This window comes from Notolabrus celidotus, chromosome 5 (assembly GCF_009762535.1).
Source record: "Notolabrus celidotus isolate fNotCel1 chromosome 5, fNotCel1.pri, whole genome shotgun sequence".
Taxonomy (NCBI): Eukaryota; Metazoa; Chordata; class Actinopteri; order Labriformes; family Labridae; genus Notolabrus; species Notolabrus celidotus.
This window is the reverse complement of record NC_048276.1, coordinates 20,699,593-20,723,757: the sequence shown is the minus strand read 5'-3', so window position 1 is coordinate 20,723,757 and position 24,165 is coordinate 20,699,593. Positions and strand designations below refer to the sequence as shown.

Sequence of the window (24,165 nt, the reverse complement as noted above, 5' to 3'; positions counted from 1 at the left end):
GAAAAACATTGAGAGATTTCTCTGTTAAGACTATTTCAAAAGCTTCTGAGTGCATTTTTCAACTTAAACTGACAAGGAGAGGATGTTTAAGAGCCCATATCATTTCATTTCCTAATCCTAATAACAGACACAGCTCATACCCACTAAAATAGGCCTAATAAAAGAGAAGTGACCGTGACTTTTATCAGCGTTTTGAATCATGATAGTCAGACCCACCTTGCTGAGGTACTCCCTCATGACCTGAATGAAGTATGGCATGGAAAAGTCCATGATGTTGTGCCTCCAGGCTGTCTCCAGCACCACATCTGGCCTCAGCAGGTCGTAGCAGGTGAACAAGCAGGCGGCGAAACACTCCCTCTTGTCCTCCTGCAGGAACCAGGCCAGAAGCTCCTCTGCAAGCTCTGTGTCCTTTGACTCTGACGCATACTGCATTGCATCCTGCAAGGGGAAGATACAGCACAGACAAGGCTCAGAGAAGGTCCGAGTACATCTGAGTACAAAAATGGTCAGCCTCAGAACCAATCAAATATCTTCCAGCCTGGACTTCCGTTTTCGTGCCCTATATTGTTTACAGTCCAGCTAGCAACTTGAGAAAGTTTGTTCAGATCAAAAGGGAAGCTAAATTCACCTTCATGTCTGCAAAATAAACACTCTTTTTTTTTTGTTCTCTCAACTAACAATAGTTCTTATGTTTCTTGTGAGTCTCAGTTTCACTGTGAATGCTAAGTTACACGGAGGCTGCACTCTGGCTTACTACAGCAGTATGAACCTCAAAATGAAACGGGTGTCCTTGGGACATACTTGCAATTAACAGGTCTTAAGTTTGTTAATCGAGAGGGGAAGAGAACATCGTTTAAAACACTTGTTTACTGAATAGAGGTCAGATTAATCATTTCTGATGCATTCCAGGAAGTCAGGAAATCCAACTGCTTATCAACTATCTCACTTTCTACAGCATCAAGTAGAGCTGTAGCTCAAGTTGAAATGTTTGATATGTAACCGAATATTAGCTAGACTTCAATGCAGATATCGGTTCGTCACAATAAATAAAATATATGCTACTCCAAAGTATATATATCGCGATATTTATTGTTATCGAATTATCGCTCAGCACTAGTCCAAAGGGAGCCAGGATGTCCAATGACAGAGTATGTCACGCATGCTTTTGCTCTCCATATAGAATGATTCTCCTGCATACACCAAAGCCTTCCGATAGGCGATTGGTAAATAAAACATACCGCAAACATAAAGCAGAACACTCTGCAGTCAAACTCTGTGAGGCAATTCTCCAGTTTTATGTAGAAGCTGTAACGCAAAACTCCTGCACACCATCTACCTTATAAAAAATACATTTATTTGCAATGTTTCTAAAAACTTCATTAGGCAAATGATGCTTCTCTCCACTACGTAGAACCTGTAAACAGAGCTTATACAGTAGTTCAAGTTTAGGTGGGGATAATTACCTTGTAGAGCTTGTCCTTCTTGCAGAGCTCCACACTCTGTTTCCAGCGGTTGTTGCCCTTGAAGAGGTACGCAGCAATTCTCCTGAACTCAATCAGCTCATGTTTCTCCAAACGCTGCGCCAGTGAGATGTTGTCAAAGTTGTCGTAGGCATCTATTGATGTCCTCAGTGCCTAAATGGCGACCATAGAGAAAACATTACATCAAAGAATGATGACTTATCTTAAATAAAAAGGGTTGAATAAAGTACTGTGGGAGGCTTACTAACCTGATAGTCCTCCTCTGTGATGAAGAGGTTGTTAAGTGCTTCATTGACTGATTTGTTGTTGTGATTCTGTACTGACCGCAGGTAGGGTTTGACCAGAGGCAGCTGTTTCACCTGTGGAAACACATGTACATAATTATCTCACTAACCAAGTTTCCATGCGAGTTTAGCTCAAAATTGAGTTCTAAGAAAATCTGCCGAAAAAGGGTTCATTTTTTAAAGTTAACATCCACTGCTGCTACCATACTAAGAATGAGTCATGATGATAAACAGCTGGTGGCATTGAGAGGAGATGCTATAAGAGTACCTGTTCAATCTCAACCAATGGACAACAATTACCATCACAGCCTCTCTTTATCAGACAGAGATGAAAGAGTACCTTGCTGAAGAAATTGACAGCACGGGAGTGGTCCAGTCTGGGTGAAAGCACAATCAGCAGATCATTCAGTAACAAGGGCTTGAACTCCAGGTAGAACTGGACAGCTTTGTAGTACAACTCCACATTGGCCACCTGCACAGGAAACAGAGGGAGAGACAGAAACAATCATTTAGGAAGTATAAACACTGGGTCAGAGTATAAACTATAATTTGAAGCAGGATGGCCGTGATCATATTGCAGTCCCATTTATCGTATACTCGGCTTAGACAGCAAGACTTCAATCTAAGAAAGTCAAAGACAGAACAATTCAATGACCCAAAAAATGAATTATTTGACATTTAACTGAACCATACCTTGGTGATGATGTCCTTGAACTGTCCCTCCTTCCAGGCGTCTGTTGGGTGGTTCATCATGGTGATGATGGCATTGTCATACTCCTCGTACTTGTCATACAGGAAGACAAGCTCGGCCCACAGGTGAGCCTGCTCCGCTGCTCTCAGGACCTTGGGGATGTTGACTCTGGACCAGAAGAGCTCCAGATGCTCCCTCATCTTCTGTGGCTTGAACTTGGAGTAGAGGATGGCCAGCTCAGTGAACATGCCCATGTGAGCACGCTCCAGACCCAGAGCAGCCTCCAGCATGGTGATCAGCTCCTCGAAGTAAGCGCGGTCCTGAGAGAGAGAGAAGACGGAGTGTGTGTGTTTATTTTATTTCACTTTTACAACAACTTGCCAGAAACATTGAATGAAATAAGTCTTGATTTTCCAATTTACCTGGTAGTAGTTGATCAGCTCCTCCAGCTCGTCAGCGTGCACCACAATGTGAAGGCCGCACATCTGGGCCAGTCTGAACTCCTTTCCATCCACGCAGGCAAAGCACACCTCCTTCCAGGTACGGGTGCTGTTGGCCTTGCGGGCTCCATCTACAGCAGCCTGGTACTCTCCAAGGTGCACCAGAGTGGAGGCCAGACGACCAAAGTTGGAGACATTGTTGTAGAGCAGCTTAGCAGCGTCGTACATTTTCTCATCGTAGCAGCGGTCACCGACCTGGAGTCAACAGATACAACAAAGTTAAATTTCTCATAATTCTGACTGTATATGCGATTCAGAGGGGGGTTTTATGAGAATTAGGCTGACCTGTTGGATGTGAGCGTTGTTTGGTCCGTTAATGAACTCCTCCAGTTCAGCCAGGCGGTTGGTTTTAGCCAAAGCAAAGATGAGCTCTGTTTCCACGTAGGATTCGCGGGCCTTCTTACGAGCCATCTGAAGGAACTTAACCAGGTCCTCCCAGTTACCTGAAACAAACCATAGAAGAGTCAAGCTGCTGTGTTACAAAACAACTCCGTTCCTTTTATGGTCGACATGGAACATCAGTCTAGATAGACATGTTGATTTAATGATCATTATTAGTGATGCAAAAAGAAAACATCTGTTAATACTCTCACTTCTGTGTCACTTCTTTCTTTCAAACACACTTAAGAGGGCCAGGCAGTAAAACAGCTGACAGCACAGAACAAGAAAGAATGGTTTCCAAAGTTGAACCAAATTAAAAATCCTAACATTGAAGAAGAAAAAAAAAACTCACACGCACCACAAACACTGCCACAAAAATAATTTGCCTCCCCACATCCAACCTGTCTGACCTCAACAACAGAGCCATTATACGCAGAGCACACTATAACACTGGACTCCCCAACACCCCCTCCACTCAGTCTTCACACTACTCCCATCTGGTCGCGGATACAAATCCCTTTACTGTAGGCGTGCCCGGTTTGGCAGAAGCTTTGTCCCGTCAGCCATCTCACTGCTAAATAAAATGCCCATGTTATGTGTCCTGTGTGTTCATACGTGTCCTGTGTATTTATATGTGGGATGATGTGCACCTTGTTGCGGGCTGGGTGGATGTTTATTGTTTATTTGTGTTTTATATATGAAGAGTTCATTTGCAAAAACAGTTAATTTACTTTTGAAAAATTAAAAAAATGTTTCAAAAACATATTTTTTCTAATACTAGCTTTTTGTAAAGTTTAGATTAGATAACTTTATTGATCCCCTGTGGGGGGGAAATTCATATGCCACAAGGGTCTGATCACAGAATCAACAAACAATAAAGACAGTACAGTCACAAAAACACAACAAACAAACAAATAACACAGTCACACCATTTGAGGCCTAATTAACAGCTATGGGTCAGATCCATGGCTACAAGTGTTCATTAAAAAATATGTTCAATCAACTGAGGTTGGGTGGCTTTGACTAAGTCAAAATGACTTCACTAATCAGAGATATTTTGAAAATGTAACTTTATTACGAATCTATATAAAAAATAAATGTGTTTTTTGAAAATGTATAAAAACAGAGTTATCTGTTTTTGCAATTTAACTCTTCGTATGTATTTTTTGTACAGACAGTGACAACAGATTTCCTTATTAAAGACAAAGATCTATCTATCTAAACAGGAAATAATTACCTGCATATAATGATACTTTATAGCAGAAAGCTCCTGCTGCTGTAAATGTGCACTTTAATAATGTATTACTGCACCAAGTGCAACTACCAGCAAATACCCCCGCAGGACAAAACCGTGTCAACAAACTCCACAACAGAGTTTGTGTTCTGTGTATTGATCACTGTTGGTCAGAGCTGAACTCACTAACAGCTTTCTGTTCATTGAGATGAATTAGCTCACAATGAGTCAGGCAGTAATCTTAACCCTTTATTGCCTAATTGGCACAATAAATAACACTGCAACAGATTCTACGAGACACTATGAATAAAATCTAAAAGAGAGTCAAACTGTATTTAGTCAGTTTTGTTTTTCAGCTGGATAGTCGTCCAGAGTAAAGGAGGAGCAGCAGCATGTCAGGCTGTGACTTTAACGTCTTCTAAAAAGACTCTAAAATTAACACTGATGGCTGTTATTACTGTGGTCCACAAAGGTATCCACCTCTTCAAGACATACAGAAGTGGTCATTAAAGATGTCATTTGAAATTCAAGGTCAGTGTTTCTATGACAGTCCGTGTTGGCCACAACACGTCAGGAGGGTCCATGAGCTGTTGCTATCATTCTTCTATGTGCTCAAGTTTGTTTTAATGTTTAGTTTCCGTAATATTTCATAAATTATTAACGCTTAATTTGTCTTCTCCTCTTCAACAAACAGACCCAGACATTAAAGCAGGTTAAGACAACCAAATAAAGCAGTTTGTCATTTCTATTTAAATGTCATGTTTCCTAAAGTTCTTATTCTGGAATAAAAGGTCTAACTTAACCAGCTACAAAAAAAAAACTTCCATTTGGAGAGAAGAGTTGGAAGTGTTAGCTGGTCAGATAGACTGGTGTGGTGCTGGATTAACACTGAAGGTCACTTTGTGGTTCAAAATAGTTATTTAAATTGTCATTTTGAACATCAAAAGCTGATACTACAAATACAGATTCTGAGTGGGGTACATCCCCAAAGCCACAGCCAAGTTTAACACTCCTTTCATCCATCCTGGTCTCCTTACCGCTCTTATCAGCAGCCTGCACCACCTCCATGTAAGCAGAGGGGTCATCAGCTTTGATGTAGGAGTCGATGGCCTCTTTGACCAGCTCCTTCTGCAGTTGAGCCTTTGCCAGCTGGCTCCACACTGCCGGCTCATTGCAGCGCTCTGCAAACTCGTAGGCCCGGTCCAGGTTTCCAATGTGCTCGATCAGCACCTTAGGGGGGAAGAAACATTGATGATCAACGATTCTTTAGTAAGTACAGTATTAGTCGAGCTGTTGGAGAGGTAATGACTGACCTGCACTGCAGAGGTGTTGACGTCAAACTTCTTGAAGATAGCGAAGGCCTCCTCGAAGAGCTCGTTGCTGATGGCGATGTTAGCAATGTCAGGAGCATCATAGTTGTCCAGCCTGCTGATGTACTCCATCACCCGGGTACGGTCGGCTTTGATCGCTGTGAGGATGAGCAGGTTCTGCAGGTTTCTGTGACAAAGAGGAGGAGACAGATTCTTCAGCACACTTAATTTTCTGGACTTATGAGGAGACAGAAAACATCCACAATGTTCCAGGTACACACCTGTGTTCGCTAAAGACGGAGTTGTCCAATACAATCTTCTCCAGCAGCTCAATGAGCTCGTTGGGCAGGTCTGCGGTCATGAAGGCCTTGACTGTGACAGACACCTCCTCTGGGTCCTGGGTCTCTGACAGGGCAGTCTGAACCACCTGAGGCAAAAGAATGAGAAGCTTAGAGAAGCACAAGGCATGTATGAGAAAAATTCAGACCTGTGTCGGTCTTTACCTGGTCGATGAGTGGTCGTCTGAAGGGGTTGCTCTCAAGCAGCACGCTGGCCCACAGATCAGGGTCTTTGCGGCGGACCAGGTAGCGAGACAAGCTCTTGAACAGGGAGTTCTCATTGCAAACCTTCAGGGAGAAAAAAAACATACATTATAACTCTCCCTGCTTCAGTTTAATGTGCAGCACTTGATACACGAGTGAGAGGGATTTAGGTACAAAATGTCCTCCTCACATTGATCAGCTCCTGGTCACACTGTCCTCTTTCATAGGCCACACAGGCCAGGTGGGGGTCTCTCTTCTCGCAGTACTTTCCCACCACACGGCTGTCATAGTACGGGTTCTCTCTCAGGAAGCGCTCCGGGTTATTGTTGCTGTCAATGTAGATCTTGGCCAGAGCATTATGGGTAGCGGGCTCCTCACATCCTTCATGGATGCGAGACTCGAGCCACGGCAGCAGCAGCTTGAGTCTGTGAGGGAGAAAAGGGTGTGAGAACTCTTTCTGAAATATGTAACATATTTCCTATAAACTGTGTGAAAAGATTGAGGACATGACCGCTCCCCTAAAGTGAAGCCAGAAGTTAATTATTATTCCTCAAATAATAGTGTGCCTTGAATGATGACAGATGATGGAGTTAGGGATGAGACCAAAAGGAATAAATAAAAAGGTATATCCCAAATAAAACTGGGTAAAAAAAATCAAGAGTTGTTCAACTTGAATAGCTTTTATTCATGCTAGTAACTTCTGCAACTTTAACATCTGCAACTTCTGCAGTCAGGGTACATGAAAGCTAACCTTGATTTCACAGGAAAAACTGACTTTGGTTGATACATTTGTAAGTTAAGGCAATATACTCTTATTTTTTTTAACATTACTGAAAAATCACATTTTTGTCATTTATAGTAAACATACTGACATTTCTGAATATGAGTCTTATTGTAATAATTAGCACCACAAGTTGCTTTTAGCAACCCTGTTTTTCTTAAGGCTGAAGACCATTTGTTGGTCACAGGAAAGTTGCTGAAATGTCAGATTCTTCATAAATTAGGAGGCAAACATCAGACAGATGGTGTTTAAAACAAAGCTGCAGCTGGTGGCTGGAACATTTACGCCCCTGCTAATTTACGTTTTTTTAACTGCTGAAAAAAAGACTACACCAGTATCTCAGAGGACAAAATTATCAAACTTAGGACTGTCGTTTTGAAGTAAGGACTTAAAATGATGCCGCACCTGTTCCTCTTTTCCACCTCAGCGACCAGTTCATCAGTAGAGAACTGTCCTCTGACAACCAGGATCAGGCTTTTGATGACGTCCTCAGAGCAGTCCACATCCAGAAGACCACCGACCACAACAGGCAGACGGCTCGGGTTCACCTGAGACACATTTTAACGAAACATCTCATAAGCATATTTCTTTGATACCAAGTCAAAGTATAAATGAATGCCTCGTCATTACACCTCACCTTCTGAACATAGATCTCAATGTATTTCTGCAGGTTGTTGCGGTACAGGTAGAGCACCAGATCATGGACAAAGTCGAAGCGGTCACAGACGATGATGAGCGGCAGCTGGTCGGTGAGCTTGGCTTCCTGTCGGTCACACACAGTGGAAGGAAAGAGGACAAATTGAGCAAGACAGGACAAACACAGTACCTATGATACAAGCCACAAAACATCAACCAACAATGTCAGGCGTCGGGGTTGATCTCATACCTCTGCACGTATACATTCTTACTTTGCTGCAGGTATGGTTGGATTGTTGATAGGGGTGTCACAATTCTCCAAAATCACTTTTTCTTTCTTTTCAGCAGTGACAGATGTAAAACATCAAAATATTGCCACAGGTTGTTTAAATCATAATGAATGGAAGTCTAAAATTAGACCTTATTGTTTGTAACACGTTTTGATTACGATTCATGGGTAATGCCTTTATTATTCTGGTTTACGATGCATTCTTGGTACACATATACAGTGCAACTATGCTCTTGTTAGGGTTTGTACACCAAATAACGATGCAAAGCCTTTTGCCAATTTAGAACAAGCTCTGTGTTGTTGGGACATTAACCAGCCAACAGCTAACAGGGCTGAGGTGAGTTACTAAAAGCAAAGTAGTCGCAGGTAAATTATCCAGTGATGTGAACATGAAGGAGCTAGCGAATAGCGTGTCAGGAGAATCCAACCAGCGATCAAAACTCAAAGCTTCCTTTGATTTTGGAAACAAAAGATTGACGCCCCTAACTGTTGATGTTTGGTGAACTGTGTAAAAAGTGAACATTTATTTACTGAAAATATAATTTTCTGTCTGCACAGTCAACCTTCTTTGGTGGTTAAAAAGAAAAAAATCCACAATTAATACAATATCAAGGAGGGAAAAATGAAAGGTTTGTCACTAAAGCAATGATGTCACATTGAATATTAGTGTTATGCTCGGTGGTAGTATTAGAAAGAGACCTCTGATATAGTAGCTTTTCTACCGATTGACAATTATCAGGTGAACCCTTGACAGCACTGACCACTACTTCTTTTCACCACAATGATTACACTGGTGTGGTGACACTGCTACCATCCAAACTCACACAGGATTACTAAACTGGGATTGTGCACCTCATTAATAACACCCAAAAACATGCTGCACTGACTACAGGCTCCTAAAATGGGACTACACACGTAGCACACAAACCACTTTGATGTCCTTAAATATAAAGTACAACACCCCAAATTGTTCACCAGTAAACTGCATTTACACACAAAACATCCACTGAATGACTAGTGCTACAGTACGCTCAGAGAGCAAAGGTTGCACCCCAGAGGGTGTATGGATTGTGGTATATAAGGTTATACACCTCCATACAAATCCCAGTTTCAATCCTGGGCCTTTCGTCAAAGGAGGGAGGGTGAAAGTCAGAAAAAAAGGAGAACTCCTGCACTGTGGGAGAGGATAAATTTACCTGATACATGTCCTGCCATTCCAAAGACAAAGAGGAAAAGCACAAAAGATAATTGACTGCCATCAGGATGGGTGATTTCAACATTTAAAACCAATACAGTTAAATTAAGTGGGAGTCTAGGGATAGTGATAGTTTTTCAGTTTATAAATGAGAGTCTAAATCTTTGCAATGCATGGAGCATTTTAAAGACGAAGACTAGGAATGTGAAAAATGAATGAAAATCAGACTGGAAATAATTAATGTGAAAAAGAGTGACACTTGAATGTTTGCCCTGGATCAAGATTTGAAGATGACAAGAGCGAGAGTAGATCAGGACCAGAGCGACAGAGTTTGTGAAGGAGAGTGTCGATAGTGAAAGAAAGAAAGGAGCAGACACAGAAACTATGAGCTGTCAGTATTTGATCCCTTCATCCTTTCATCATGCTTCACCTTGAGGAAGTTCTTGACACGCTCTGGGTCGTAGCAGTTGCTCTCTCTGCAGATCCTCTCCACCTCTTTGATCTGACCAGTCTTGCAGGCAGCCTGGATGTATTTGAAGTGAACTTCAGGGTCCTGACTGAAGTTCACAATAGAGCCCAAGAAGTAGAACAGACCTGAGAGAAGCAATGAGAGACTGTCACTTACACTGCGCTTCAAAAGAAGTGCAGCTGTGTCCTTAGCTCCATTTATGTAATGATAGCTTTGAGAACCCAGTGATACATCCTGAAAATACATAACCCACAATAAAAGCCTGCATTTTCTTCCACCAAATGAGCTTACTTAATATTTATGCTCTGTAATGCTGGTGATAGTAGCTGAACTCAGTCCCCTCTCTACTATTTATTGATCGCACCGGCTCAGCTCTGGCCTACTTGCCTAACTGATCGAGGAGACCTCTATCTGAGTTCATTGGCCCGAGGAGAGAGGGGGGTTAAAAGCTGTATAAATAAAACTAAAGGCAAAGTCAGATACCATTCTAAGTTGTAACCTGGATACTGAAATACTTAGACTAATTACCCTTTAATACCAAAACAATTATGGCCTTTAAAGATAGCAGTGGTTACTTTTCAACTATTTGTGTTACTGGGTAAAGTGGGTCTTGAAAAACTGGTACAATTAGTTCCTATAAATCCAGTGTATTTCTACAAAGCATCTAAAATTCGTGGCCTAAGGAAAAAAGTAAACATGAAAATGAAAAAAAAATCCAAAGAACAATCCAAAGAAGTGACAACTAGGATCACTTAAAGCATTTCTGAGCTTTGATGCCATGGTTGCCATGGACTATACACCGTGTTCCAAATTATTATGCAAGTTGCATTTTTGTGAATATTTTAAAAACTAAGTCAGTAATTTTCAAATTTGTTAGGAAGTCAGATAGTGAATATATTTCTTTAACTGTGTGGTTAAAATGATGCTTTTCAGATGTATTTTTCAATAAATGCAGAATCTGCAGAAATGAGTGTGCCAAATTATTATTCAAGTGGGTGATAATAGCATATAACTTGTGAAGAAGAAAAACTAGGCACCATTTTTAATGTTCTATTGATTGAAAATAATATTTACTACAACTGTATTCAAACTTCATCAAAAACAACAGATTTCTTTAGATTTGTATACAAAATAAAAGTGTTAATGTCTTTGAAACATTTCAAATCTAAAGTGTTTCTCTAATGACAAATGTCAAAATATTCACAAAAATGCAACTTACATAATAATTTGGAACACGGTGTAGTTAATGCCACACCCTGTCTATGGATTCTAATATTTCATGCACCTCTGACAAACATTGAGCTGGATATGTCTGTCTGAGTTTGGGATCTCACCTTCAAAGCTCTTGAATGACTCGAAGAGCTCAGTGAGAGACTGTGTGGTGAGCTGCTCGTGATACTTTGAGGCCACCTGGACACAGATCTGCAGGTTCTGGCGGATGTTAGCGGACAGCATGGCCCTGAGGCACTCCAGAGAGTCCTCCACTGACAGAGAACCAAAGAAGTTCACCAGCCACTAGAAGAGGAGCAAGGAGAACATAAAGTCAGCGGAACATTCTGACACAAACACTGAAAGGCGTCAAGAAAGCAGAGTTCCAACTTCATTTCACTTAGCATGCAACCAAGGCCTACCTCTGGGTTGAGCAGGTGTGTGTGCACAACAGCACGCTTGATGTCATACAGGTCAGTGTAGTGCTCCAGCGCTCTCTGCAGAAGTCCAGCCTTCTCACACAGCTGGGCAATATGGGCACGATCGTAGTTGGTGAACATTTGGTTACCCAGGATAGCATCAGCAACCTGCAGCCATGACAAAAAGCAGCAAAAGAAAGTTAGTAAAAAGGAATCCCAGCATTATTGATTGGATCCAGTTTAGTGGAGTGTACGTGTATTTACCTGTGGGGCATGCATGAGGTTCATCTCCAGCAGGCGGGTCTGCAGAGGTCCCTCTGAAGGTCTGTTGTTCTTCAGGGCATCAAGGAGGAATGAGGTGCACTGCTGGATCAGGTTGTACTCCATGAACACATCCACAATCTGCACAGACGTGGAGAAACACAAAGTAGAATCAAGACAGGAAGAGAACATGTTTTTGTAGCTGCTGAAACAAACCTTTACCTTACATTCAAACATAATAAAGTAACTGAAGCTACTGAAGACACAAAAAGAGGACCACACTTTGAAGCTGCTGTAAAGCGACTGCAATCAAAGTGAAATCTGGCTTCTTTTTTTTTTAAAAAAAAGCTAATTTTCATTTGCAAAGATGGAAAAAAGTCTCTGATGCAAACAGTTTGATTCTGAAAACTCTTGTTTCCGGCCAGTAAAGCACTCTCAGCAGCACAGAAAGCTGCGTCAGCAGTCAACACTCGCAGTGCAGAGTGTCTGCAGAGGCAGGAAGCAGAGGAAGAACTAGATTTCCTTTACACTACAGGAAAGCTGAGATACACACATGGTGTGTCATGTGACTCAGTCAAATTTCAAGGAAAGTTTGTGGTTGACTTGTTGGTTGTGGATTTGGAGTAAGACAGTGTTTTCATTTTTTTCTGATTGTCCTCAGGCTTTTAATACCTTTATAGGACAGAGGATAAGGAAAGAAGGGAAGAGAAAGTGGGGGACGATTAAACCAAGGAGCCAAACTAGCACCCTATAAGATGTAATGTTTAGCTACCGAGTTAAAAGAATATTAAAGTCTTGGTCTGACCTCAAAAGCTCTGCAGTACGACCCAATTCAGTCTGTAATGCAGAGCAGCGGTTGTTTTTTAAAGTCCAGCTAAGCTCATCTTTCCAGTAATGCTTTTTGTTTCATTATTTGAAGTACTTCATCAGAAACATCCATCTGTTCCCACTGGACCCTTGACATTCCTACATGCTCCTCTTACCTGTGTGATGTCAGCCAGCGGCTCTTCATCCTGCACCAACATCTGGGCAAACTGCAGGCCTTGCTCTGGGTTGATCCGCATCACATTCCTGAGCAGAAAGATCCAGTCTGGAGTGTAGCCCACCTGGAGATACAAACAGAGAAGAAATCAAGTGAAGGGCCATTGCTAAAACCTGTTCATTCAGCAAAACAAACAAACAAGAGGTGAATCATGTGGGCACGTACTTGAAAAAATATGCTTCCTTATTGAAAGTTAATCTATACATTAAGGATCATGGCATGACAGACGTACCTTTTTGGCGTACAGGACGATCTTGGGGAACTGACCGGTCTCAGCAAAGCACTGGATGACTTTGTTGGGAACATTGGCCCTCAGGTAGACACTAAGAGCCAAGGTGGGATCCACTGCCTTCACCAGGTCACCCAGTTCCTCTGAACACTCCAACTAAAAGTTAAGACAAGTCAAATCAGCATTTCAGAGCCGCTTTAAAACAAGAGTATATGATGTTATTTTACTTTACCTTCCATGTGTCTGCTTTATTATACATCTCTAATCTATAATTTAATCTTTGTGTAATTTAGTCTTTGTACTCAAGACATTAGAAAAAGGGGAAAACAAAAGTAAAGGATTCACACAGCATCTATGGTGTGCCAAATTAAAAAAGGAGCTCTTTACAAATAAATGGATATAAAAAGGAAGTATGGAAAATGTGTGGATGACAATAAAAACATTCACTACATTTATAAATGCTTAATTTGAAATTATTTAACACCCCAGATTGTCAGATTTGATTTCAATCTAGGTTCCTTTTTGATTGCTGCAGCAGCTTAGATCCACCCAAAAGTAAATTTTTCATGAGAAACGTCACACATTCCTTGCATAACAGATGTTGTCACATGATCCAGGAAAACAGGAGGGACATGTAAACAAATGGGCAGATCAGGAAGAGTCTTTTCCTGTGAGTGAATGCAGAGATGTAGATCTGGAATACCTTATCTTCCTTCAGCCACTTCTCCAAAAGCTGCTTTCTTCCCTGCTGGAGGACCGGCCTGCAGAGCTCCAGGGACTCAAACTTGTTGAGCTGGCCTTGATCCAACAGGATACCGAAGTATTGCAGCAGGGGGGAGGTCTGGCCGGCCTGGGTGGGAACGCTCTGGAAGCGGCGGATGGTGTCTGGAGTTCGCAGGATACCCTGAGAACGATATGGGAAAGTGAGTGGATATCTAGACAACTGATAATTCAAAATAAGCTGACGACAGCACATGTGAAAAACTTTTATTCAGATCTCTTGAAGAGCTGCTGGTTCTAGCTAACAGGATGAGTACCTTTGGTGCATTGGCAGCAACCTTAGCAGCCTCAGAGTAGTTTCCAGCAGCGAACAGGTTGTTGAACTTGCGAGCAAAAAGCTCTTCACCACCAGCAAGGTTGTTGCGCACAGCTAAGCGGAGAGCCAGATCTGGATTCTGCAGTACATTGGTGATGTAGGGGATGATGTTCTCCTCTTCAACGCAGACTGACAGCACCTGTTTTATGGGAAAAAAACAGTTTGGTTTAAGAATCTAGAGACCAGATGCAGGGGAGAACTGTTGTCATGCTGTAATTACTGTATCCTCTTATAAGCATCCTGGTTGTGCCTATCTGATGAAGACATTTTGAACAGAATTTGTCTGATGAAAAAATTACTTTCAAGCAATGTCACCGGCCTCCACAGAATTTAAATGTTAAAAGAATGTATAAACGTTCAGCTGCAGCTGATGCATGCTCCTATCATCCTGATAGTTAGGTGGAGGGAACTATTAACTCAGTCTGGGCTGTCTGAAGTTTCTTTTTGTGGTTGTTGTTCTTCTGGCCATGAAAGTCAGTCAGTTTAGAGGAAGAGGAAAACAGACTTTTTTAATTTGTGTGATTTGGATGAAGGGGGAACTGAGTCTAAATTGCTTTTGCACTGCACAAACTATGATGACCTAAGAGTTACTGTTTCATAAAATCACTCCTCAATACCCAGAGGAACCAATACTGGAATGGCTGTTAAATCTAATAATCTAGTCTATTGTGTTTCAGCTTGATAATTGTCTCAAAAGCTTGGAAAAAAAGATGACTAGATTGTCTTTATAGTTTGTGTTTATTACTTTTTTTCCTCTCTTTTTTGTTCCATGGCAATAAATACTGTAGGCCTACTATGTACACTGATCTGTGTCTGTTTAAATTCATGGTCACATGTAGGCCGATGCAAGCTGGGCATATAAATATTTAGTCTTGACTAGGGATGCACAATATTATTGGCACGTTATTGGCCAATATTGGCTTTAAAATTAACTATCAGACATCGGCCAACACGCTGATATCCGCCGATATAATTAACCCATAAAATAATGGGCTGCTGCACACATGTTGGGCTCATGTTTTAAGCTAAATTTGAATTTAAGCAGCAGTCTGTAAGGTACATGTAGCTGACTAATTTAGGCACATTTACTGTCAAAGAGTAAACCATTTATTTATTTTGGGTTTAATTTCTGTACAGTTGCACTTTTCACATGTTCCCTGTGAACAGAGGTTAGATTCACTTACTATGTCAAATGTGAAATTGGCCAAATTGTCCCTGGTTGTTGGTATTGTTATGATTGTCTCAGGGAGAGCATCATCCAAGTAGGACGTATCTTTTTGTTTGAAAGCAGTTGTCATAAATAAATATGCAGTTTTAAGTTTTAAGTATTTTTCTTATTTTGCACAAGAAATGAATATTACACAACAAATGTGATAAAAGTGTCACCATAATAGTGTACGCTAATTCCAATACAGAAGAGAATTGATGATCTCTGCAATTAGGTGTGCGGAAAAAAAATATCGATATCGGTAATCGGCTAAATGAGTTGTAAAAAAAATCGGCATATCGGCAAAAAATCGTGCATCCTTAGTCTTAACTTAACTTATTGCAAACGGTTTGGTTCAGTGGTGTGAAAATTTGAACAACCATTATATGCACTTGCTACCGACCAAACAGATAGCAGATCACTGGCTAGAAAGTACACTGTGTGGGGCATTGAGTTAGTGCAGTGGCAGGCATCTCCAGTGAACCAGAGGGAGTTTACATTACTAAAAATGATTAAATAATGTTGTGCTAGCTGCCTGCTCACTCCAAATGCTTGTCCAAAAATACGTAAATGCCACAATCACAGCAGAAAACGTCATATATATTTGGCACAGAAAGTCAGCTGTGTTTGTCTTGCAGTTTTAAAATGTGTCCTGGAAAATGTGAAAGTCTGTAACTAAAATGACTTGAGTCATTTCAAAGTTTTCTACACCTTTATTTTAACTGGAGGTGTAATCAATCTGCAGTCCCATTAAGACATTGAGCTCTTTAATCCATTGTGTTTGTCTGTAAACATGCTCATTTTTGTAAACACTTCCTTCCATGTGCCTGTAATTGCTATAAAGCATCGTGTGGAATGACCTCAGATGCCCCCATCATGGCCCCACAATGTTTAGAAAACAAGAGCAATAAACTAACAACTGATGAATGGCCTTTTGTACCGTAACTAATCTTAAACACATCTAGATGACACCGCCATTAATCAACAAATTCTTTATTCATGTCCTGAGCCAGAAATCAGCAGAGTGAACACGCTCAGCAGAATCTGACTGTGTGCAGCAGCAGCAGCAGCATTAAACTCCATTAAACCCCGTCTGGCCTTGGGTTGTGGCTGCTGAATGCAAATGTATTATTAGTGGGTCAGTGTAACGCACAGCTTTTGTGAGTGGTCTGGCTACAGAGAGAGAGAGAGGAGACTGAGCTGAATGAAAAGAGCAGGATGAAGGAAAGAGGAGGAGGAGGGGGGGACTGGAGGAGAAAGACAGCCAATGTTCGCCCCTCTGCAAACAAGACCAGCAGGTCAGCACCCCGGCTTTTAGCATGGGTGACTAAACCTCATTCTTCCTGCCACCAAAGTAGAGTCACTCATTCAGTACAATGTGGGTGGACTAATTTCAGGTTCTTAGAATAAAAGAGGGATAAAAAGAAGAAGTAATAAAAGGTCTCTTCGTGGAAACTCAGTGTGTAGGTGAGATCAGGGAAGAGGATTCAGCTCATAAAAGAGGCTAATATCAAAGTCAGGAGTGATGATAAACAGAGAGCTGAATCATACGTGGCAGATTCTGATGGAAAAAAAAAGACCAACATGCCAGGACAACTCTTCTCAACTGCAGCACCAAGCATCACTTGACACATGAGCTTTCGTATCAAGTTATACACCAGCTCCAACACATTTACACACACACAGACACCCGCTGAATAGTAACAGTGCAGGGCAGATATCAGACGTCTCTGCATGCTGCTGACGTGCTGATTGGATGAGAGGACCAGCACTAAGAGGATTGAGAGCACCAGGCTGTGACTCTCACCTCACATCATGTGGTGGGTCGGCCCTTATTTCCCCCCTTTTATTCGGTCCCTCTTTGTCTCTCCTTGCCTCCTCCATACTTCTCTAGGGTGTGTGCAGCCCAAACATACGTATCACTGTTGGGACAGGCCTGCCACATACACACTGCCTACTCTAAGTCATGGTGCGACAGATCCGGGTGATGAGCTTCAAGAAGGGGTGCAGTTGGGATGATTAGAATTAAGGATGCAACAACATATCGGTTATGAGAAGACAATTGGCTGACACTCGCCTAGTTGGTGGATATAGGCAAATAAATTGGCAGTCCCAGATTGAAGTATCTAATATATATCTATTATGGCACATCAATTTATTGATGGCATATTTTATTAGCCTATTGTAAGGTTTTTGATTTTGGTGACAAATAATAAAAAATGAGCTGACTGATAGTTGTATTCATGTTGGTATATATTCAATATTTATACTGTAGACCAGGGGTGTCCAAACCTTTTTCAAAGAGGGCCACATATGATGTTGTCAGAATACCTCAGGGCCAGTGGCTCCTACTGAGACTTAGGAATCCTAAAAGTTCTATATGAAATATCTATTTCATAACAATTATTTTAAATGTTTTCTCAATAAAACAGTAACTAGGAAGTATGTAAAGATTAGCAAATGTTAACTTCTTCTGGGGGAAAATGTTTTTCATTAGGGTCGGGCAATGTGGGAAAAATATTGTATAATTATTTTTCTATGGAAGGATCACGATCTGGATTTCATCACACTTCTTTTTCACGTTGTTTTTAAGACTTCTCTGAACAGCAGACAACATTTGAAGAACAATGTAATTATTTTCCTGAGTTCTGAACATTTTAATGCACCTAAATTTGCCTTTTCTGGACAATTTCATAATTTTGATCTTGTCTTGTGTCCTCTTTTATGTCTTCTGAACTTTTAGTGTTCATCAAGAACATTTTCACATCATGATGAAAACATTAATTTGAAAACTTGTCAGCTTTAAGAGTTCTTGTGTTTCTTCTTTAATGCCGTCTTGAAGAATTCCCAGTGCTTTGGTTTTAGACAGGTAGTCCATATGAAGCTTTTTGAGACCTTCCTGGATTGACTTTAGTTTTGTTTGTGCGCTTGAAAGAAACTGCAAATGTACAGATGATTCAGAAGGTGATTAAGTTATGTGCTATTAATAACACAATTTAAGATGGAAGCTTGGGGCCATAAATAAATGGACCTTGGGCCGCAATTGGCCCCCGGGCCATACTTTGGACATGCCTGCTGTAGACCATTGGTTCCCAAACTTTTAAGCCCGCGGCCCCAGAATATAGGTACCAAAGACCCGTGACCCCCCTCAAAGTGATTAAATGTTGTTTCATACTTCATGTAGTTGGTCTGCAGAAAATTAAGCACCTACATGCACACCTGGCTGTATTTCCTGTGATCCTGTGAATTAACCTGCTGCTACTGATGCTTCTATTAATTCATTATTAACTTACCCTAACCTTAGGGGTCATCAGGCAACAAAGAAAGACAGAAAACTAATGAAACAATTTTAATTTTGCAAGATTTTTTTTGAAATTTAACTACTTTTGTCAATATTTTTTAGAATAATTGGTAAAATAGGCAACTTTAGATCATTTAAAAAAGAAAAACAATTCTGGAAGACATCTTGCAACCCTAAATTAGTGTCTAGCGACCCCCCAGGGGGTCCCGACCCACAATTTGGGAACCACTGCTCTAGACTAATAATAAAGATGCTATTAGGGACCAAATGGGTTTGATACTGTAGTAATCAAGGTAAAGTTAAACATTTATCTTCTTGGCCTTGGTGCACTCATTATAAGTTACACAAAGTTAATCATAATAAGTGTAGCTCTGCAGTGCCACTCTTTGCATTTCAAATGTTCTTCCTTAACATTAATCGTAAAGCAACAGGAAATGCAGAGATTTAAAATCGTATTTCCCCACTGGCTCTATATTATGTTACTTGGTAAATATGTATATTAGATGCCTCCGTGTGAATGACAGCTCCCAAAAGTGAGGCCGGAACATCTCAATCACAGCCTGGGGGTGCTTGCTGTTTATTTAGGAAATGCTTGATTTGATATGCGGTGGAGTTTTCAAAGGAAATGCAAGCTTTTTACATCCTAAAATAGCAGTGGATCAAATGAATATGATTTTAGGACTGCCAAAAAAATGATGATTAAGATTGCTGATTAATCAAGATGAAAACTAATGGGATCAGTTCAGGCTGTGTGTGTGAGCAAAAAACAGAGATATGGCAGTTTAGAAATGGAGGGTGAACATTAACATGTAAAAGGAATTACAACGAGGAAGCTTCTGTCAGTTTTAGTACCGGTTCTTTTCACGTCTATAAGTGACGTTAAGCTCTTAGCACCTTACTTTCAATGAGGTTGTGGAGGTATTGATTTATTCTCATCTGTCTCTGACACTACAGAACATCCCTGAGGTTAACCTCCATTTAGTTAGATTATGTTTTACAGCACACACAAGACGGTTGAGTTGTAAAACTATAAATTATTTCACTATAACTTGATACATTTCCAACTACCAATTTATCATCCATAACTTTTTCAGCAACGAGACTTAAACAGGCAGTTGTAAACGTTTTAAGATAGCCCTGACTGCTCTGCTTGCTCAGTTCATTCATTCATTAATTCAATCCATCAATCCATCAATCCATCAATCAAACAATCAAATGAAAAATAATTCTGTCTCAAATCCTCTGGTCAGCTTTCCTTTAACAAGTCCTTCTGCTGATTGATGGACAAACAAAACAAAGGTTTTAAAATAAATGTATTGAAAAACCACTGTATTGCTGTATAACTTAGCATCAGATTACCAATATTGCAACAAACCCACTCATGCAGAGGCACCACAGGGCAGAGACAGTGGCCTATTATCTCTGAGATCACTGTGTGTGTGTATGTGTGTGCATATGACATGTACACACACACGCGTGCACTTCACTGCCCCTGCGTACGACGAGATCCGTCACAGCCCCAGATCAGCTTTCCTCTCTCTGCTCAATTATTCATGTGGTGTGTGGCCTGGCTGGAACATTATTCATCAGCTGGCTGGATCCAGTTCTCCTCTCTGGTTCATCTTCACAAAAGCACACAATCCACTCCCCCTCTCTCTTGGACGAACACTACACCTTGGATTATTTATAATGCCTGTTGGTCGCGTCTGAGCTCACATGACGACGACAGACAAGTTGTTGTTATTACCCCACACAGCCCCCTAATGTTGTTTTCTTTGTTTACATACATTCATCTGCTTCAGGGATGACATACGGGGGTGAAAAATAAACATGGGGTTCTGTTTCGTCTGTCTGACAGAGCTTTGGAATATTTGGTGTCATCAGCACAATTGTACTTTGACATTAACATCACTGACCTGCTACGATAAACATACATGAGCACTGTTTGACATTATTACCTGTCCCTTCCTGTTGACCCCGATAATGCCTGAGGTGGCCTCATGTGGAGCGGTGACGAAGATGGTCTCTCCACTGATGCGGTTCATGTAGATGCAAGTTCCCGTCTCCAGGTCGTACAGGTGAATGTAGCCGTATTTGGTAATAAGGAAAACCACATCTTGCTTGGAGCTTATCTGTCAAAAACAAACAAACATAATGTCAATAAATGTGATAATGCCAGGGAAAAAAAGCTACTATAAGTCTCTATCATTATGCTTCAGCTACTGTAGAGGTTTTGTCTGGTGATTTCATTTTGTCTGAACAAGGAATGTCACTTTTTTGGTCAAATTTCCACTTAAAGTTGTAAAAAGTTTAATAAAAAACTACAGTCTAAAAGCAAAACAGATCCATTTAAAGAGATTTGCATTGTGGTCCATTCATTTTAAGCTTGACCTACCAAATTTCCTCCTGACCTGAAATTAATTTACAATAACATATGAACTAACTGCTCCCTACTCACCAACTCTTAGAGCTCTGAATGACCCAGCCCTCGAGGAAATCATCGACCCTCTAACCCTGTATGAGCCTGCGGGCCCTCAGAGATCAGCTGATATGAGTTTGCTGTTACCTAGAGTCCGTTTGAAGACTAAGATCTATCAGGCTTTAGCAGTACAGGCTCCAAAACTCTTGGATGACCTACCTGCTGACTCCTGCATGCTAAATCTGTCTCTACTTTTAAATCTTCCTTTAATGAAAGGCTTTTGTTTCTATGTACATTTTCACTTAGATTTCTTTTTCCCTTTTTCATGCATTATAATTGAGCACTTCCTTATCTTAATTAGTCATGTATTTTAAGTTGTTGTGACGCACTTTGTACAACATTTTGTATAAATAGGGGGTTACCGTCTTTATTTTTATTTGGTTACCGTCTTTATTTTTATTGAATGAAGAACTCCAGCAAGCTGTGCTTGGTGGTGCTGAAGTGTTAGTGAAAGTATTATTTTGGGTTGTACACTGTAAATGGTAAACATACAAACATATACAGAGCTCTCTGAGAGCAGCTGCTGTTGCAAACACAAGTAATCTCACAAAAATACGGCAACACGAATAAATGGAGTAACGTCAAAGGTACAAGCTCCTCTGACTGCCTAAATTGGATAAAGTCATCTTTAAGACCCTCTGAAGGCGTTTCTAAAGAGACCAGGACCAAGAGGAAAACAAACTTCATATGCACCCAACCCCAGGAGAAGGTTTTAAGTATAGGTGTGACAGTAATGGGGCCATGAAATAAAACCCCATGATAAACATTATCCCCAAAAGCTATTGTGCAGTTATATGACCCTACACATGAAATCAGGTTTTTATTTGGTTTATATTATGATGTCACATTTTTTGAGGAGCAAGATGGTTTGTTTTGTTTTGCTTGGAAAGGGGTGTTTTGTATCAGTTAAGTGAACAATTGCATGTTTGTTTGAATTCATTACAACTTGGATGTCTGAAAAAATGACTACTGCAGTCCGAGAGAAGTGATCAGTTATGGATCTGTGCTCCGTACCTGCATGGCCACAGGGAAGTCATTCTGGGCTTCTGGAGGGAAGAACACATCCACTGCTTTCTTTGGGAATGGCTGGTTGCCAGTTGGTGGTGTCCCGACTTCAATTATGTGCAACTAAGTGAAGACAAGAAGAAGGAAAAGCATGTTTAAGAAACTGACAATTCTATTAGCTAACCTCTTGAGTCTAAGACATTAAAGCCCCCTTTAAATATTATTAACACAGCAGATACCTTTCCTCCAGCCTGCCCTCTGACAGCGAAACAGAACAAAGTGGACTCCTCTGTATTGCCCTCCATCTTGAACTGGGCGAAGCTTGCAGCATGGCCTTCGATAGGCTGGGACACCTTTCTGTCAACAGAGTAGAGCTGCATGGCTCCCACCACACGATTTTGCTGAAAAGGGACATACAAACACACATAAATATGTATAAAGCAAACCTGCAGGTGAGCAGCGTGTATTGTGTGTGTTCTCTGTGATGAGAATTTGTCAACAACTCTAAAGCCCTGAGCTAAGTCGGACGTTCATCAAAGAGGACAGGAGCAGTGGATCACCTGGGCTGAGATGCCGATGAGCAGGAGCCATTTCTGCTTGGCGTCAGTGCGGTAGTTGATGATCTGGCATCCTGCCAGGCTGGAGTGACGGTCGAAGACTTTGACAGGCTGTGAATCACCCTCCATGCTCCAGTGGTAGACAGCAGTGTCAGTCACAAGTGCAACTGTGTTCAGGGAGATCCACTTCCAGAAGGTAACATCGTCAGTCATGGTGTGAGCCTTCATCTTGCTCTTCATCTCAATGTTGAAGATCTGAAGAGTTTTGGCGGCTAGATGAGTAGAGAGAGGGGGGCAGGAGCAAAGAGAATTATAGTTTCAGACAGCAGTGTGTCCACAAAATGCACTGACACAGGAGAGGAAACACCAAATTTCAATAGAAGGATTCAAATTTGAAATATTGGCAGTCATGGCACAGAGTTCATCAAGCAAGGACGCCATGACGGAAAGAGAGGGGGTGCCATACATGCTGTAGTCGGAGGTTGTGGCAAATTTGGAGTGTGGTGAGACAATCGGCACAGAAATAATGGAACAAGTGAATTCAATGTTAGCCTCCTGGGCGGCTGAACAAGGTGTTGTTTGTGCACCTCAAGCAGGTGAAAAATATCTTTTTAGACTGTGTTGGTACGTTAAATATTAGAAACCCATTACCAATGGAATGATACAGGATTATATCAGATAGTGTGAAAAAACATATATTTGAAGAAGTCAATTATTGTGAATTTCCATTAACAAGAAATTTGTTAAAAAAAAAAAAAAACTCCATTTGAGACTTAAATAAGTTAAGCGAACAAAAATATTTTTTTCCCCTTTATTTTGCAGGGACCAGAGATTTATAATCTTATCAATGATTTTTCATTGATAGTTTTTTCTTACGTTTAGTTAATATCTGTCTCAGAAAAATTGGGCAAGTAAGGCTAGCTTATCAATTAATATTTTATGCCATTTCAGAGATTTTTTTTACAATGATTATTTGCCTGTATGATTATGACTTAAATGTCTTTTTTCCCAACAGGCCACCTACATTACATGACATCAGTTATCTAATTGTTTAATTAGAATTTTTAAAAATGTGAACTTTCAGTGTGCTTTAACTTTACAACTGATTCAGCAAAAAGTCTACATGTGCCCTTTGTGGTCTCTGTGACTGTGAATGACTGAACACTTACATACATGCAAATTTTATCTCATTTGAAAATCATTGAATGAATGTATTCGGTATACATGTCATGTGTTATTTTGTCCGACTACCTGGCCCGCCCCATCAAATTAACAGCCTTCATCGAGAGAAACGCAGCAGACAGAGGGTAGAGGCAACAAACAACCCACAAAAAAGGCAAACACATCTGCATCTGGGTCAAATACACAACAGTGGAGTACGACAGTCAAACAGGTACACAGAGGCACAATTAATGTGACGGGGATTAGGAAATTAAGAGACTTTTCGAGGAGAGGGGTGGGAGAAAAGATTCCAATAATGATTATGTTTGAGTTTCTTCAATTGAAGTTAAAGTTTTAGGATGTTTGTGATCAGAAACTAAATGTTCAATAAATTGTTCACTCACCT

The 24,165-nt window shown here is 40.8% G+C and overlaps 1 protein-coding gene across 2 annotated transcripts in view; it reads right to left on the bottom strand.

The window, feature by feature from the left end:
* cltca (clathrin, heavy chain a (Hc)) overlaps positions 1-24,165 on the bottom strand; it is a 49,019-nt gene that overhangs the window by 5,503 nt on the left and 19,351 nt on the right. For both annotated transcript variants that reach the window (XM_034684229.1, XM_034684227.1), the window contains 26 exons: positions 22,602-22,870; positions 22,281-22,442; positions 22,051-22,164; positions 20,516-20,689; positions 13,991-14,188; positions 13,657-13,857; positions 12,957-13,109; positions 12,666-12,788; positions 11,686-11,823; positions 11,425-11,589; positions 11,128-11,308; positions 9,755-9,918; positions 7,842-7,967; positions 7,610-7,752; positions 6,614-6,848; positions 6,385-6,507; positions 6,163-6,308; positions 5,885-6,068; positions 5,609-5,801; positions 3,242-3,399; positions 2,879-3,151; positions 2,459-2,776; positions 2,106-2,237; positions 1,730-1,840; positions 1,464-1,634; positions 217-438 (listed from right to left, as the gene is read on the bottom strand). In XM_034684229.1, the coding sequence (XP_034540120.1) occupies positions 217-438; positions 1,464-1,634; positions 1,730-1,840; positions 2,106-2,237; positions 2,459-2,776; positions 2,879-3,151; positions 3,242-3,399; positions 5,609-5,801; positions 5,885-6,068; positions 6,163-6,308; positions 6,385-6,507; positions 6,614-6,848; positions 7,610-7,752; positions 7,842-7,967; positions 9,755-9,918; positions 11,128-11,308; positions 11,425-11,589; positions 11,686-11,823; positions 12,666-12,788; positions 12,957-13,109; positions 13,657-13,857; positions 13,991-14,188; positions 20,516-20,689; positions 22,051-22,164; positions 22,281-22,442; positions 22,602-22,870 (4,577 nt within the window). The remainder of the gene's footprint in view (positions 1-216; positions 439-1,463; positions 1,635-1,729; positions 1,841-2,105; positions 2,238-2,458; positions 2,777-2,878; positions 3,152-3,241; positions 3,400-5,608; positions 5,802-5,884; positions 6,069-6,162; positions 6,309-6,384; positions 6,508-6,613; positions 6,849-7,609; positions 7,753-7,841; positions 7,968-9,754; positions 9,919-11,127; positions 11,309-11,424; positions 11,590-11,685; positions 11,824-12,665; positions 12,789-12,956; positions 13,110-13,656; positions 13,858-13,990; positions 14,189-20,515; positions 20,690-22,050; positions 22,165-22,280; positions 22,443-22,601; positions 22,871-24,165) is intronic.